Source organism: Eschrichtius robustus, chromosome 1 (genome assembly GCF_028021215.1).
Source record: "Eschrichtius robustus isolate mEscRob2 chromosome 1, mEscRob2.pri, whole genome shotgun sequence".
NCBI classification, from domain to species: domain Eukaryota; kingdom Metazoa; phylum Chordata; class Mammalia; order Artiodactyla; family Eschrichtiidae; genus Eschrichtius; species Eschrichtius robustus.
The window spans coordinates 168,936,825-168,954,801 of record NC_090824.1 but is presented as its reverse complement, the minus strand read 5'-3'; the positions used below and the strand labels follow the sequence as shown (position 1 = coordinate 168,954,801).

Here is a 17,977-nt window from a genome sequence, read left to right as displayed (position 1 = left end):
CGGGCTGCCATTGGCTGTGGCTGGGGGTGGATCCGGAACCTGTTCGCTGCGGAACCTTCGGCTCGCGGCTGCAGTTCGGCGGGGTGCGTCTTTGTGGCGTGGTTTCCGGGCGGTTCTCCTCCTTTGCAGGCGGTGCTGTGTTCCGAGCGGCAGGCAGCCATGGCCCCGCGAGTGTGGCGTCGGCGGACCCTGGAAAGGTGCCTGAGGGAGGTCGGTAAAGCTACCGACCGCCCGGAATGCTTCCTCACGTAAGTGCTCGGAGCCTGGGCTTTGGTGCGGCTCGGGACTCGCGTGGGCGCGGGCTGTGGGCCCCCGGCAAGTTCCGGAGTAGGGGGAAGGCAAAGGGAAGGGGAGCTCCCTTTTCCTCAGATTTCAGGTAGTTTACGCTCCCCTAGCCTATCACACTTTTTTAGATGGTTAAGAGCTGTGTAGTGTGGATCTCCCAGTCGTGTGCTGTTGAAATCAAGCTAACTGGGTTATTACTGTTTCGAGGCCTCAGTTGCCGCACCCCCCCACCCCCCGCCAGACGCACCGGGTGGATTGCTCTTTTGTCCATGTGCTCCCAGAGCACCCAGTGCTTACTTACTCATCAGACTTAATTGAAAGTATTAACTTGTCGCTTATCTATCCACCCCACGACTTGAGCTTCTCGAGAGTTAAGGCTGTCTTTCGTCTTCCTTCCCAGCACGAGCTCGTGGTATTTTGTTGAAAGACTGTGAAAAGATCTAGGAAATTATGGCTCTCAGATTTATATTTGAAACCCGACCTTGAGGCTCACAGCAACTACAGCCATACACTCTCAGCATCTCAAATTTAGTATATCCAAAATGAACTGTTGGTTCTGTTTTCTCCCTGTCCTCTGCCCTCCCTGAGATCCTTTCCCCATGCTCACCACCTGCCTTCCCTATCACAGTGAGCAGCACCTCTGTCTTTCCAGTCCTTCAGACACGAAACTAAGCTACTTCCTTGATGTCTTCCTTTTTTCTCAGTTCTACATCCAGTTATTAGCAAATCCTGTCAGTTAGTTCTTCGAACTATACTATCCTGAATTTGACTATTTCTCACCATATTCACAGCTGTAATCCCAGCGCAGTTCTGCATCCTTTGCCCGGATGCCTGCATCAGCCTCCTGATCACCCTAATTTCATTCCTTTTCCTCGACAGGCCTTCTTTCCAAAGCATAAATTTAAATCATTTTGCTTCTCTGCTTAAAAACCTTCACTTCTAAAATGACAAACTCTTACGTCTGAGACCTTCACGATCTGTCTCCCACTCACCTCTCTAACCTTCCCTTCTGTCTCCTTCACCGCACTCCAGCCAAGCTGGGCTTTCTGCTCCTCAAACTCAACAAGTGCGTTTCTGTCTTAGGAAATTTGTTCTTGCTGTTTCTTCTGCCTGGAGTACATGTTTCCACAGCTTTTTAAGACTGTCTCCTTATAAATAGGTATCATTTCAGATGTCACATCCTCAGCGAGGTATTCTCTGACCACTCTTACCAAAGCAAGTGTTGACCATGGGTTGACTGAATGGAGTGGCCTGTAATATAGCAGAGTTGAGAATTTAAGGTTAAGATTCACTCTCTATCTTTAGGCAAATAGATCTGTCATGGTTTCCCTGTCTAAAATCCAGACAGCAGATTCACAGATACTTGGTTGACACCTTTTATATACTAATGTGGTTCTTTGGCAAGATAATACACTGTTGGGGGTCAGAATCTATACATACTTAAAATTGACATTTCATGTGCAGCAACCTGGATGGACCTAGAGAATATTATGCTTGGTGAAGTCAGTCAGACAGACAGAGAAAGACAAATACTGTGTGTTATCACTTACATGGTGGGATCTAAAAAGTAATACAAATGGATGTATATAGCAGAACGGAAACAGACTCACAGATATAGAAAACAAAATGGTAGTTACCAGTTGTGCGCGGGAGCAAGTTAGGGGTGCCGGGATTAAGAAATACCAAGTACTATGCATAAAATAGATAAACAACAAGAATATATTGTATAGCAGCGGAATTGTCGTGGCCATTATTTTGAAATAACTTTTAATGGAGTATAATCAGTAAAAATACTGAATCACTGAAACTAATATAATATTGTAAATCAGCCATACTTCAATTTTTTTAAAATTTGATTTTGCCCAAGAGTTGGGCTTTTTAAAAAAATTCTGAGTGCTGTGAAATTGTTACCTATAATTATAAATCTAATTTAACTCCTCCCTGCCCCCTTAATAGCATTCAAGATGAACTGGCATCAAAGTTTACTTCTTTAACAAAAGCACTTTATGACTTTAATAAAATACTAGAGAATGACAGGAAACGTGGAAGTCCTTTACAAAGACTGATGATAAATAATTTTGATGATGAGCAGATTTGGCAACAACTGGAATTGCAGAATGAACCAATTTTACAGTACTTCCAGAATGCAGTTAGTGAAACGATTAAAGATGAAGACATCAGTCTTCTCTCAGAGAATGAGGTGCAGGAGTGTGAAGAGGATGCCTCAGAGATGGAGGCCGGTGGCGAGGAGGACCTAGAACAAGATTTGGAAGAGGAGGAAGAGAAAGTGTCAGACCTGAGTGGTGATGATCCTGAAGAGGATGAGAGAGCTATAAGCTCAGGCAAACTGGATCTGAGGCAAAGCCCAGATTTCAGTGATGAGGACTCTGATCTTGACTTTGATATCAGCAAATTGGAACAGCAGAGCAAGGTGCAAAACAAAGTGCCTAGGAAACCAACAGAAAAGTCCATAGTAGATGATAAATTCTTCAAGCTCTCTGAAATGGAGAGCTTTTTAGAAAACATAGAAAAGGAAGAGGAACAAAAAGATGATGAAGAGGAGGAGGATATTGATTTTTTTGAAGATGTCGATTCCGATGAAGACGGAGGACCGTTTGGAAGTCAGGATCTTAAGGTAAAGTTTTGGGAGAGGACAGAGCATTCTTTCTGCCTCCTCAAATTAGATGGGGTTCTGTTTCTCCAGAAGAGGTTTAAAATACTTCAGAACTCACCAGGGCATAAGTGAAATATTTAGATCAGTTGAAAAAAAAAGACTGGAAAACTTAAACCAAAGCTATTGTTTCCTTATCACAGAATACTTGTTTTGTAGCTTCAGAACCACAGTCACACATGTTAGAGAGATTCAGAATTTTCCCTCAAACATGGATTTTCATCAAGCACTAGAAATAAGAGTGAAAGGAAGGCATTTGTATACTTTAGGCAGGGATATTTTGGAAATAATTGTAGTTAGAAGATTTAGAGAGAAGAATATCATGCTCTGTCTAATCAGTCATAAATCAATCTATACTGCCATTCAGTTTGTTGTGGTCTAATAGTTCTTAGGGTTTTATGGTAGTGTTTTTAGTTGCCAATTTCCCCTGTACAGTGTGCATACACATTTATGCATGATTTAATGTATTTTTCTATCCTTGGTTTAAGATCTTAAAAGTATTTATGTTTTAGTCAGGTAAAAGTTCCAGAAACCTGAAGTACAAAGATTTCTTTGATCCAGTTGAAAGTGATGAAGACATAGCAAGTGTCCATGATGATGGTGATGAACTGGCTTCAAGTGAAGAGGAAGAAGTTGCTGAAGAAGGAGAAGAAAGCTTTTCTGAGATGTGAGTATTTTGAATCCTTTACACTGTAAGCTGGAGGTACCCAATCCTATTTGTGTACTCCTAGTTGTCAGCTGTGATTGTCCTAAGAACTGGGATTCTCTAAGATCAGAGAGTAGATTCTCTAAGATCAGAGAATCTCAGGATAGCCAGAGGAAAGCCTCCAAATTTGAAGGGACGTCAGAGATGATCTAGTGCAGGTAAGCGTCACTGGCACTAGCATGCAAACCCTTCTTACCAGGAGCTCTGATTTGTTTTTTTGTGTCAGTAAAAATACCCTGTTGTTACTTAGGTGAGATAAGTTTGTATTATAGATTGATGAAAAATTTGTTTTCTGTATTTTGGACACTTTGTTCTGTTTCACCTAAATAATTCCTTCTGTTCCTTAGTAACTGAATGACTTTAGAAGTTCTGAATATTTAATTGCGTTAAGTCTACAAAAGAAGAACTTTAATTACTAAGTTTGTTTCTTTTTGTTTTTCTAATGGAAAGTGGTGTGTTTCCTTTCGTAAGTGTTTTGGTCTTACAGGGATGAAGATAATGACCTTGAAGAAAGTGGAGACAGTAAACAACATGAAGAAACCTTGAAAAGAGTGACCTTTGCTTTGCCAGATGATGAGGAAACTGAAGATACAAATGTCTTAAATGTACAGAAAGACTCTGATGAAGTCAAATCCTCTTTTGAAATAAGACAGGAAAAGGTAATAATTAGGAATTTTAAGGGATTTTTCCATATGCTTAACATGACTGTGGAAATCACAGACTACTAACTAACCTACCCTGTTTTGTTTTTTGTGTTTTTTTGGTGGGACACTTAACTGTCCTTAAAAAAAAAAACCAAAACAAAAATCTTGCAGCCGCTTTCTGTAGCACACTGTATAGAGATAACCATGTGGGAAGCAACTAATTTGCAAAAATCAATGCTGCATTTCCCAACCTGTGGCTTTCAATCTGGGGCCCATCTGTAAAACTTGTTTCTTTTCTTTCTCCATGCTGTCTTTATATCTGGGGCATGTTTTTCCTAACTAGCTGTCCTGTGAGCCTCTCCTGGTAACTGTTTCACCTGCTCTTAAGGATACTGCCTACCTCAGATGGCTTCTGCGAGTTGCCAAGTAGCCAGAATTTTAACTAATACCATCTCAAACACATCTTCCAAAGTCGATAAAAATTATTTCCTTGTGACAATTTCAGACGAACAAAATGTTATTTGCAAATAATAGATACAGCCTGGCTCCAAACATTTGGCTTTTATCATTTAACTATCTTAAAATTAGATCACACAATTCGAAGTGAGACTAGGCAAATAACCAAAGATACCAAGGATATCAAAAGAATCATTTTAAAAAGAGAATCTGGGGGGACTTCTTTGGTGGTCCAGCAGTTAAGACTCCACAGTCCCACTGCAGGGGTCGCGGGTTTGATCCCTGGTTGGGGAACTAAGATCCCACATGCTGCATGGTGCGGCCAAAAAAAAAAGAGAATCTGAGTTAAATACATGATTGTCAGATTGTTCCCAGAAGAAAAAGTCTTAAGAAAAAAAAAAATTGAAAGAAAATATGAACTTTGTTCTTGAGTTAGTGTCCTTCCCTCCGCACACCCCTGCAAAAAAAAAAAGAGAAACAGGTTTAGTTTTACTGGGGAATTATATCAAACCTTCAAGAAGTAGATAATTTAGTGCCGTTTGATTAGTCCCTACATGTAAAGAGTAAAGCTTCCAAACTTTTCTTGTGAGGTTATTGTAACATGAATACCCAAACCTGACAAAGGTAACATTAAAACACGCACAGTCTCACTTATGAATATTGATGCAAAAATCCAAAATAGCGCAATGAAAGAATAATGCTACCACAACCAAGTGGGTCTCATCCTCTTGAATCAGGATCAGGAAATCTATTAATTTAATACTTGTTATAATAGGTTAAGGAGAAAAACCATATGGTCACCTCCATATATGTCAAAAATGACATTTAATAAAATTCAATATCCATTCCTAATTTTTTTTTTTTTAACTTCTAGTGAAATACAAACACATCTAGCCAAAAGGTGCCATCATGCTTAATGGTAGAATTCTAGAAACATCCCTTTAAAATCAAGAATAAGACTATTCCCATTACCACTATTACTGTTTCCACTGTTACTTAAGATTCTTGTAGAAGTGTTATTTAGCCAGGACAACTACAAAAGAAAATGATAAGAGGTGAGAAAAACTGAAGTGAAAGCATTAATATTTGCAGAGAATACTAGAAAAACCAAGCAGATGAATTGAAAAGCTATTAGGAAAAATAATTCAGTAAGGTAGCTGAAAAGGCTGGCATTTTATACACTGTGAAGTCATTATAGATGCTGCCTTTTTAGAAGTCAGAGATAATTTGGATTGTGGGTGTGGAGTCAGGAGGGTCAGGCTCCATCAAATATTGATATTCTAATAAAAAATTACTTAGTCTTGGAATGCTCTAATAATTAAAATTGATAGTGGCTTGTGAATAAATAGGTCGTTTGACTAGAACAGAGCCCAGAAATATACCCAAATGCTGCTGGGAGAAGTAAGTAAATTATAAACATGGCATTCCAAATCAGTGGGGGAAAGAGGTCATCCACAGCTCCTCATCCCACCTCAGGGGACGGGAATAGGAGGTCACTACTGGCATCATTAAAAGATGGCAAGGACAAAACAGAATTGTGTTCAGGAACAGTACATTTCTTGCTCTCCCACTGTTAAAAATATTAGTTGCTTTTACTCAACTATAAGTCTAGTTTTCTTCCCTAAACATGTAGTAACTCTTTTTGTCTCTTAGATGAATGAAAAAATTGCATCTTTGGAAAAACAGTTGTTGGAAAAGAAACCTTGGCAACTTCAAGGGGAAGTGACAGCACAGAAGCGGCCCGAGAACAGCCTCCTAGAAGAGACCCTGCACTTTGACCACGCCATCCGTATGGGTGCGTGTAGCCACTGGGCTCCTGCAACTGTTCGTGTCTGTGCCTTTTCTATGGTTTTCATAGATGTGGAGTAATATTTCTTTTCCCCAAATTTTTTATTTTAAAAACTTGTAAACATAGAAAAGTTGAAAAAGTAGTACAGTGGACATATGTATGCCATTCAGCTGGATTCAACAGTTAAGTTTTGGCCATATTTGCTTTCTCCCCCCATTTATGTGTGTGACTGTGTGTGTGCACTTTTTTTCCCCGAGTCATTTGAAAGTAAGTAGTCAATATCATGACACTTTAGTCCTGAGTACTTTTATTTTTTTCTAAGAACTAAGACATTCCCCTGTACAGCCACAATACCATTAATCTACCCAAGAATTACTAATATACTAGTGATGCCTAATGTATAGTCCGTAATCAGTCCTGCTAGTGATCTGCCTACAGCGCCTGCTGTCATTGTCCAGTGATTCCAGCCAGAACCCTGATTATCTCATTGCATTCTTTCTTGTACCCGTTAAGTCAAAATGAATTTCTGTTTTATTTAGTGCTAGAGAATGGAAAAGGGGGGGCAAGTCCCCAGGTGCATGGGTTAAAAGTGTTAGCATTTGCTACCATATGTATTTTGTAGTTTTGTGGTTCTCAAAGTGCAGGGAGCATCAGAAAGGCTAGTTAAAACACACAGAGGTATCCCTTTTTCTTCCTCAGTTTCTGATTTAGGAGGTGTGGGATGGGCCCAAGAATTCGCATTTCTAACACGTTCCCAGATGGAGGTGATGCTGCGGTTCAAGGACCACCCTTTTCGAACCACTGCTTAGTTTCTATATACCTAATGAGTACATGTCCTGTTTCCTTTAGCACCTGTGATCACAGAGGAAACCACTTTTCAACTAGAAGATATCATTAAGCAGAGGATAAAAGATCAGGTCAGTAAGAATGAAATTTAACTTAATTCAAAATTCACTGAAATGTTTAGAAATATCTAAGAATATTTTGGGAGTAGGAATAACACTCTTTATTTTCATAGAGTATTTGTTCTATCAGTTCTTCATTTAAAAGCCCTAAGTCTACACCAGAAGTGTCTTTGGCCTTTGTTGTGTGGGTCACTGCCATCACACAACAAAGACGGGTGTCGTGCCTGAGGAGAATGGGGTGACCAAAGAGTTTTTGTTTAAAACTAGATCTTATTTTGTAAACTTAGAGTAAAACTTGGGTACATGACACGTACACCAAGAGATGGCTTTTTTTTTTTTTTTAATGTTTATTTATTTATTTGGCTGCATCGGGTCTTAGTTGTGGCATGCAGGATCTAGTTCCCTAAACAGGGATCGAACCCGGGCCCCCTGCATTGGGAGCGAGGAGTCTTAACCACTGGACCACGAGGGAAGTCCCGAGATGGCTTTATAACATGTGTTTGTTTGTTTAAAATGGGAAGGGTTTGAAGGATGGGTACTGTATGCAGAAAATCTTTAAATTTGAAATGAAGCAAACTCTTGTCTTGACTGTTGAGCAAACCACGATGAGAAATTGTGGAGTTCAAGTTGGTAACCAGGAGAGAGACGTATTTAAAACAAAAAAGGGTACTTGAGTGATGCCCTCTCTGCATAATACTTACTGTGACTTGAGTAGTCATTTCAAATGGTGAAAATGACTTCCTTTTTGCTGCTGTTTGCTTTTGCTTACTCTGGAAAGATAATCAACATTCCAGTGGAAGATTCTTTTTTTTTTTAAAAAAATTTATTTATTTATTTATTTTTGTCTGTGTTGGGTCTTTGTTGCAGCGCACAGGCTTCTCACTGCGCTGGCTTCTCTTGTTGCGGAGCACGGGCTCTAGGCGTGCGGGCTTCAGTAGTTGTGGCACACAGGCTTAGTTGCTCTGTGGCATGTGGGTTCTTCCCAGACCAGGGATCGAACCCGTGTCCCCTGCATTGGCAGGCAGATTCTTTTTTTTTTTAATTTATTTTATTTTATTATTTATTTATTTATTTTTGGCTGCGTTGGGTCTTCGTTGCTGCACGCAGGTTTTCTCCAGTTGCGGCGAGCTGGGGTTACTCTTCATTGCGGTGGCTTCTCTTGTTGCGGAGCACAGGCTCTAAGCCCGTGGGCTTCAGTAGTTTGGGCGCGTGGGCTCAGTAGTTGTGGCTTGCAGACTCTAGAGTGTGGGCTCAGTAGTTGTGGCGCATGGGCTAAGTTGCTCCGCAGCATGTGGGATCTTCCCTGACCAGGGGTCGAACCTGTGTCCTGGCAGGCAGATTCTTAACCACTGCACCACCAGGGAAGTCCGTCCAGAGGAAGATTCTTAAGGGAGCCTAGAAAGAAGTTACAGATTTTATCTGTCAATTTTTGTTATGTGTGTCTTTCATATTTTAGGCTTGGGATGATGTCGTACGTAAAGAAAAACCTAAAGAGGATGCATATGAGTATAAAAAGCGTTTAACACTGGACCATGAGAAGAGTAAGTTGAGCCTTGCTGAAATTTATGAACAGGAGTACATCAAACTCAACCAGGTAAGGATGCTGCTAAGGCAAAGCCGTTGTCTTTCAAGGAGGAGAGGTGGAGAACCACCTCTGCAGGTTCTGCCTGCTCGTCGAAATGTGTGAAATACCGAAGTCTTGAACTTTGGGGTCACCTTGTTTAGTGTGAGAGCATGCTAGGAATAGAGGGGATGTAGTGTTCCCACTGAGTGTCAGGGGCAGAGGGGATTTGTTTTGCAGTTACTCATTGGTCACCTGATACTTTCACAGCTCATTATTAACTTTCCAGCAATTATGCTACAATTTAAAAACCATTTCTTATTTGTGCTTTAGAAGTTGTTGATAAATTTTATAAGATTATTTGTGAATTCCTTCATGTATTTAGGTCTGGTGAGTTTTTGGTTGTTGTTTCTTTTTACTTAGAGTGTTAAAAAAATACTTTTAGTTAAATAGGACAAAGTCATATTTCCAAAAATGTTGTATTCCCAACATAACAAATTGAATTATTCCTTCACATTTGATTTGCTGGGAATGTGGTCAGTATGTGCCTGGGGATGAGGTGGCATTTTTTTTCTGCAAAAGCATTTAAGATTCCATCCAGATTTTGTTAATTAATGCCACTTAGGCAGCACCCAGCAGATAGGGCCCTAATGCCACTGTGAAGCTGAAGAACTGGAAGGATTGGAATTAAAATTTTTCCCCGCTGCCTTGCCACCCAAGGTGGTAGTTGAAGGGAGATGTGTACAACCTCAGTCAATGCTTAGTGAAAATCCAGCTACTATGAGGAGATTCAGTAAATACAGAAAGTATTTGGTAACCATGAGAGGTAAAAATGAAATTATGTAGCTCGTATCAGGTCTTTAAATGATAGTTTTATTTCTGTCTTGGACATCAGCAGCCAGTTCACAAGTTTTTGAATGTGGACTCAATTTAGGCTAATCCTAGACTCATTCATTCCATTAAGAGTTAGTCTGGCAAGGATGATCTGAATTTCCTGAAGTTTGGCAGCTGCCCTGGAGGGAATAAGCAGAGTGCTGATAAACAGGATGTGAATGAACCTTAACCCTTAGATCTGTGTGTGTCAGGAAGATGCTGGATGTCAGATGCATTATTTCACAGATATAACCTGGGATGAGGGCAAAGGACGTGGTTAGGATTTTAAAACATGTGTTAAGTTTTTTTTTTTTTAAATGGGCATGAAGTTGAGTTTTTAAAAATTATTTATTTATTTATTTATTTATGGCTGTGTTGGGTCTTTGTTTTTGTGCGAGGGCTTTCTCCAGTTGCGGCAAGTGGGGGCCACTCTTCATCACGGTGCGCGGGCCTCTCACTATCGCAGCCTCTCTTGTTGCGGAGCACAGGCTCCAGACGCGCAGGCTCAGTAATTGTGGCTCATGGGCCTAGTTGCTCCGCGGCATGTGGGATCTTCCCAGACCAGGGCTCGAACCCGTGTCCCCTGCATTGGCAGGCAGATTCTCAACCACTGCGCCACCAAGGAAGCCCCTGTGTTAAGTTTAAGGAGTAAAAAGCAGTAGTATGTGCTTGGACATGGCTGGAAGGGGGCACTGACAGACACTGGACACACAGACCGGGGTGTGTCTCTGGCATTAGGGTAACCGGGGTAAAGAGCCAGTTGCTTCCCAGTGGTGAGTGGTAGTGGTGGTAGTGGTTTTTCATGGGTTCATCAATAAGTAACCAAACAAAAAATTTTGGCCTCTTAGAATAGCATTTTCGGCATGGGGAAAGAGAAGTATGAAATTTACCTTTTCTTAGTGGATTGAAAACTGCTGTCAATTTTTTCCAGTGTGATTTAATCAGAAAAAATCTTTAACAAATTACATATACATTTGTCCCTGCAATCCAAATGAATACTTGGATAATTTTACAAAATCTTCATTAACTCCTTAGTTTTGTTTTTTGCTTTGTTTCTTGTTTTTAATTGAGTTGTGATTCACATAACAAATTAACCATTTTAAAGAGAGCAGTTCAGGGGCATTCATGGTGTTGTGCAACCACTACCTGTATCTAATTCAAAAACATTTTCATCGCCCCAAAATGAAACCCCACACCCACTAAGCAGTTACTCCCGGTTACTCAGTCACCCCGCCCCTGACAGCCACCGATCTGCATTCAGTCTGTGTGGATTTACTTACTCTAGATATTTCATATAAATGGAGTCATACAACATGTGACCTTTTGTGTCTGATGCCTTTCATTTAGCTTAATGTTTCAGGATTGTGACGTGTCTGTAATTTATCCCCTTTTTTATAGCTGAATAGTGTTCTGTTGTGTGTGTACCACGATTTACTGATGCAGTCACCGGTTGATGAGCATTTGGGCTGTTTCTGCCTTTTGTGAATAATGCAGCCATGGACATGTGTGTCCATGTACTTGTTTGAGTACCTGCTTTAATTCCCTTGGGCATATACCTAAAAGTGGAATTGCTGCTCCTATGGTGATTCTCTGTTTAACTTTTGGAGGCACTGCCAGACTCGTTTCCACTGTGCCTGCACCATTTTACGTTCCCACCAACACTGCCTAAGGGTTCCGGTCCGTCTGCAACCTGGACAATACTTGTTATTTTCTGTTTTGTTTCTTTTTAAATAGCCATCCTAGTGGGAGTAGTTTAGTTACTGACAGAAGTAAACATCAAGGGAACTAAATTGTACGTTCTAAATGTTAGTGGTATGGTTGGGACAGCTTCTCAAGTGCACGTCATGTTTCTTCTTGGGTGGGTGCTAGTGCCGCCCTGGTATTGGTGACTTTGATCTTGCCTTGGAATGTTTCTTTGGAGCTGAAGCCTGGCGACGAGAAACTGGTGATACCCTTATCGGCCTTGAGTGTTTTGTCCTGTGATATCTGTGACGCTGCTTAGTCTGATAATGTTGAACTTATTTCCTAAGCAAAAAACAGCAGAGGAAGAAAATCCAGAGCACGTAGAAATTCAGAAGATGATGGATTCCCTCTTCTTAAAATTGGATGCCCTCTCAAACTTCCATTTCATCCCTAAGCCGGTAAGTGTGTTTACATCTCAGTGAACAGGCAGAGCAGGTGTGATTCCTCTTTGAGTTTTTGTGAGACTCGTGCTTTATTTGGTTTCAGGATACAAACCTGCAGGAATTCCCCATAAATTACAGGCAGGGCCTCCCATGAGGAAGGCTCGTGTCTGGTCCCATGACAGTTCTGGCTCCGCCCTGCTGGTCCCTGCCAGACCCTTGGCCTTAGCCACGGGGTCTCCTCATTTCCCACCCTTCTTCCTTGTCTGGTCTCTGGTTGCTTGTGTGATGGTCTTGGGAGCGGGTGTGGTGTCTGTCCCTGGCGTTTACTGAGCACCTGCCACCTGTCAGATCAGGTCCGTCATGTCCACTAACTCTTAACCCGCAGAACCTGAGGCAGATACTACTCCTTCCAGTTTGCAAATGCGGACACCGAGGCTTCGGGGTGGGGGGTGAGCCCTAACTCCTGGGCCCTTGCTCCCCCCGCTGCGTGCTGTTCCCCCTCTGCCTCTGCGACCCCCGCCCAGACAGCTCAGCGCTCATCTGCTCCTCAGCTCCCTCCTGCTCACCAGCTTCTGCGAGCCTGCAAAACGTGCTGCACCAGCCTTCTGGCACTTGCTCACCCGTTGCCCCCTGGGGTCACTTGTGTCGTCTGGAAGTGGGATGTTGAGCATCAAGGGCTAGTCCAGAGTCAGAGACCCGAGTCTGTCTGCCCCTCAGTGGCTTCGTGATGTAGGCAAATTGCCTAACGTTCTGTCTGTACAGAGGAGGTGGTAACCTCCGAGGTCCTTTCCGATCCTTTGATGGTCAGGTAACTTTTCCTGTGTGAGTATTTGGTCATCACCTGCTTCTTTGTTTTTGTTTAATCTTGGTGTCCTTTACATGATGGTACGTTTTTGGTGGTGGGGCCCATCTTGAGAGTCTCAGAGTGCTTGGTCTGACCGTGTGTAGTGAGCAGGTGAAGAGAGGAGAGGGATGTCTCCACCTTCTCGGCCAGCAGGTCCTGCTGTGGAAAGGTCTTACTCATGTGGAGAATGCGATCCCTTCCCTCCTCACAAGGCCCCGTGGGACGTGACTCCTTCCCATCCCTCTGGTCCCCGTGGTTTGCTCCCCGGCCACCCTGGTCTCCTTCCTTCCCTCCGGGCCCTTCCCTCCGGGCTCTTCCATCTGTAGGGTCTCAGGTTTGACACCTCCTCTTCCCGCGTCTGTCTCTGCCCTTCTCCCTCATAGCCCCGTGGCACAGGTGCGCTCATTGGTGGATGGTTCATTGCTCACTACTCGTCTTCAAGCCCCACAGTTGTGTTTTTTTTGCGGCTGTGTTTTTTTTGTGGCTGTGTTCGTCACACCAGCCTGGAGCCGGCTATGGGGAAGTCCTCAGACATCCCTTGGAATCTTGGGCCACAGTATAAAAGCCTTTCTTATTTTTTTCCTTGTCAGAAATGTCATTTCTGGTCTGGCTTCCTCTTGATATTGCTTTTTTCGTATTCAGGTTGGTATTTCACAAGCCGTCTCCATGACTGTTAACCAGTCATCAGTCTCTGTTATTTTTTGGGTTGTCTCCATTTTCTCCATATTTCTCTTTAAATTGTGGAATGGAACACAGCGCTCCTAATAAGTAAATGAACAGCGGTCCAGGGGAGGAGATGATTTCTTTCACACTCTCACATTCTCCTCTTATTTAGAGTCCAGGACCCTGTCGTCTTCAGGGCTTGTTTTTGTTCCTTATGAAGGATCCTGGGGTGCATATCTGCCGAGTTAACTGGAACGTGGGCAGGACTGTGATGGGAAAGTGAGCTTGTGAGGCGGGCAGCGCTGTGCTTTGGGACAGAGCCCGGTCTCCTGGGGCTCAGTCTCGTGTTCGCTCAGGACACCTACTCTTTCCCACTTCATCCTTTACTCCGCTGCGGACCCCGTTGCCCCCGCATCGAGATGAGCAGGACTAGTGTACAGAGCGGTAGTGTAAGTCTTCCATGACACCGTGAGTGGGATGCAACCATGGTAATTTCTGAATCCCGTGGGCAGTTCTTTCAAGAATAAAAAAAAAACTAAACGACAAACAAATGGCCCTTCAGTTAGTGTTGTATTCTTTCCTCCTGTTTTTATAATTTGTAGGTTGTGTTTATTTCAGTACTGTCTTCATTTTCCAAAACAACTTAGTATCATTTCATATTTCTCTTTATAACATCTGTTTTTAGTTGCTGGAACATGTTGTTTTGATAAGCACCTTTCCTAGCAGCTTTTTCCATGTATTTCTTATAGTGAGCTTTATTTCCTATAACCAAAGGCAAGATAACACTTACAGACACCAATAGATTCTGTTAAATGGTGGATAGGATTGTTTGAGAATATACACCTACATGGCAGGTGGAAATAATTTACTAACAGATGAAAGAACGTGTGTCTGAATATGGCAGACGTGTCCTGCAAAAGTATAGAAATAATCTCCATGAAGTATTGTATGTATTACACTTCAGTAGGTTCACAATTTAAATATTTTATGTGGGGACCACTTCTGACTTCCTGTTAAATGTGTTGTCTCTTCTCTAGCCTGTTCCAGAGATTAAAGTTGTGTCGAATCTGCCAGCCGTCACCATGGAGGAGGTCGCCCCAGTGAGTGTCAGCGATGCAGCCCTCCTGGCCCCAGAGGAAGTCAAGGTGAGAAGACAGTGTTGAAGCTTTAAATATCTGTTCATAAGTTGGTCGTTTATAGTCAGATCTCCATTTAAGCTTGAGCTTGTAGTCTTTATTCTAACATATCTCAGCAGTTTCCAAGTATAATCAAATTAATAATATAGAATATTCAAATACGAGTCTTCTGTAATCAGGTATTATTATGAGATACAGATTGAGAAATATTATAAAAGCTAATTGTAAATATCCAACATCAGTATCTTGTTATAATTCAGTTTGAATATTAGAAGTTTGAGGTTAATTAGATGTTAGCTTAGGTGTTAGGTTTAAAACAAACTGCATATATTTAGCAATCCTTTGATATTAATCAGCATTTCCCCCTTTGTGCTGTAGCCATGTAATGCTTATCAGTAGTAGCCTTTGGATCTTGGAAGGAGTTGGACATAACCACATGCAGGCTGTCCCTGCCTTGTGAGCATGGGAGCTCTCGCCTTGCACAGTAATGGTGGCTTCTGCCGGGGCCTCGGCCTCCTGGCGCCTGGCAGCACGGCCCTCCTTTTTTGTGCTCATTTGCTTTGCTCCGCCCACACTCACCCCTTCACAGCCTCTGCCACCTCTGCTAGGCTGGGCTGGCAGCAGAAGAGAAAAGGGAGGAAATGGACCCTCACCAGCTAGGTTTCCTGCCGTCAGCCCCCCATGGCTGCCAGCAGCTCAGAGCTGGGCTGCTGCGGGCAGGTCACTGCAGCCCCGGCTGGGGTCTCCGTGCTTCTCCAGGAGGGACAGCCTGACGCTCCTGCTCTCCAGGCTGCCTTTGTGAAGGAGTGTTGGGACTGAACTGTCGCCGTCAGAGAACGCAGCCTGGGTCTTAGAGAGCTGAGTGACCAGAGCCCTTCAGAGCGTAGGCGGGGATGCTCTCCTTCTCACACTTGGCCGTTGGTGTACAGCCCATCAGCCACATTCCGTGGAGTTGCTTCTCTTCTAATTTCCTGAGTTGTTAGGTTAGATTAATGAGTGTGTTTATGGTTATTTTTCAATAGGAGAAAAATAAAGCTGGAGATACAAAAACAGCTGCTGAGAAAACAGCTACAGACAAGAAACGAGAAAGGAGGAAAAAGAAATATCAAAAGCATTTGAAAATAAAGGAGAAAGAAAAGCGGAGAAGACTTCTTGAAAAGAGCAACCCAGACCGAGCAGGGAAATACACCAAAGCAGTAGCTTCCGAGAAGTTAAAACAGCTGACCAAGACAGGCAAAGCTTCACTGTTAAAGGTGAGGATGGGGCAGGAAAGCTGCTGGAGGGGGAAGGGGGAGTGGATGGCAAGCTTTAGGTGATCTGGGTGGCAGAGTAACCGAGCCAGCCACTGCTGCCCACCTGCGGAGGGGAGGGGACGGGAGAGGCCGTGGGGACTGGCCGGGTTTCTAATGCAGGGTCCTCACGGTCACCTGACATTGTGAGACCATTGTTGCAGCGTAAAATGTATATAATATCTCTGCACTAACTGGTGTAAGTTTTCATAATCTTGTCTAGTTCTTTTTTATATTTATACTTTGATGCCCTGTTCTAATCATTTGGTTTTTTTCGTCTTTAAGCACACATCTTACAACATGAACTTGTATTATTTTTAATTGCAGGATGAAGGTAAAGACAAAGCCTTAAAATCATCACAAGCATTCTTTTCTAAATTACAAGATCAAGTAAAAATGCAAATAAATAATGCAAAGAGAACAGAGAAGAAAAAGGAGAAAAAACAGGATATTTCTGTTCATAAATTAAAGCTGTAATAGATTTTGCATATAATGTAAATAGTAACATGTAAGCTTATATTCTGTCATTGTTCTGTTTTGTAATAAAATTTTGGAGAACTTTTCTTTGCATGGACGGCAGATGTTTGAGAAGAGCAAGCCTTCATCTGGGTATATGGCGGGACCTCTCTTCCCAGACCCTCCCCACAGTGTGCCCACCCCAGGCCCGGCCGGTGAGGGAGTGGGCCTGCAGGCTGGGAACCCCATCACAGCCAGCTGTCCACAGCGGAGGTCCTCACCTGTCTTCAAGAGGCCTTGATTTTCTTCTCCCACTGCCCTGTCATCCTTTCACAGAACAGTGGGATTTCCATGTGTGTGCCTTACATTCTTCCCCTTAGGAAGTGATCTCATGTCATGTGAGAGGAGGTGAGCTTGCTGGGAGGATAGACTGGTGGTCCTCGGAGCCTTACACGACCACCAGGTGCTCCCTGTCTCAACCTCCCACCCAGGGAAGACCACCTTTTGTCTGATAGGGTCTCACATTATGCTTTTTTTTAAAATTTATTTTATTATTTTATTTTAATTATTTATTGTTTCTGGCTGCGTTGGGTCTTTGTTGCTGCGCGCAGGCTTTTTCTCTGGTTGTGGTGAGTGGGGGCTACTCTTTGTTGCGGTGCACAGGCTTCTCATTGTGGCTTCTCTTGTTGTGGAGCACGGGCTCTAGGCGCACAGGCTTCAGTAGTTGTGGCACATGGGCTCAGTAGTTGTAGCTCATGGGCTTTAGAGTGCAGGCTCAGTAGTTGTGGCGCACGGGCTTAGTTGCTCCGCGGCATGTGGGATCTTCCCAGACCAGGGATCGAACCCGTGTCCCCTGCACTGGCAGGCGGGTTCTCAACACTGCACCACCAGGGGAGCCCTCACATTATGCTTTTGGTAGAAATGCCTTAAGCCTTACGTGGGTAGAGGATGAGAACAAAGCTGAAGCTGAAGCAGTAGCGAAAGCCCTTCTGTTTCATCATCAGCGGGACAGTCACAGCCGTCAGCAGCCTGCAGGTCTGTGGTCTGCGGTCCTGCTGACACACGAGCCGGCCCCTCAGGGTGCGCCAGTCAGTACTGAACTGTCATTTGTTTCAGGTCTTATTCAGGACACAGTTCTCTCCCCTCATGTGCCTTTGTCTTCTAAACAAAACAGTTGGAGTAACCACCTGGTCTCCCTCTAGCCTTAGTGGAAGTGTCAGGATTTTTAGTGGTGGTTGGAGTGGCCCTAGGAGTTGCTATTTTCTTCCTAAAAACAGTTTGGGGACTTCCCTGGTGGTCCAGTGGCTAAGACTCCGCGCTCCCAATACAGGGGGCCCGGGTTTGATCCCCGGTCAGGGAACTAGATCCCACATGCTGCAGCCGAAGATCCCGCATGCCAACGAAGATCCCGCGTGCCACAACTAAGACCTGATGCAGCCATGTAAATAAATATTTAAACAAAACAAAAAAGTTTTCCAGTTCCCACTCATGGCTAGCTTAGTTCTCTTTCCCTTGATTATTATCTTTTTAACTTTTATTGGAATATAGTTGATTTACAGTGTTGTGTTAGTTT

General features: G+C 43.1%; 1 protein-coding gene across 1 annotated transcript; it reads left to right on the top strand.

Moving 5' to 3' along the window:
- Positions 1 to 108: 108 nt before the first annotated feature.
- On the top strand, positions 109 to 16,480 carry MPHOSPH10 (M-phase phosphoprotein 10). Its single transcript, XM_068559226.1, has 11 exons — positions 109 to 248; positions 2,242 to 2,920; positions 3,469 to 3,623; positions 4,150 to 4,321; positions 6,416 to 6,557; positions 7,401 to 7,468; positions 8,913 to 9,050; positions 11,921 to 12,031; positions 14,561 to 14,668; positions 15,682 to 15,912; positions 16,276 to 16,480. Exons 1-11 carry the CDS (start codon positions 160 to 162, stop codon positions 16,423 to 16,425), a joined length of 2,043 nt encoding a protein of 680 aa, XP_068415327.1. The 5' UTR covers positions 109 to 159; the 3' UTR covers positions 16,426 to 16,480.
- Positions 16,481 to 17,977: the final 1,497 nt, after the last annotated feature.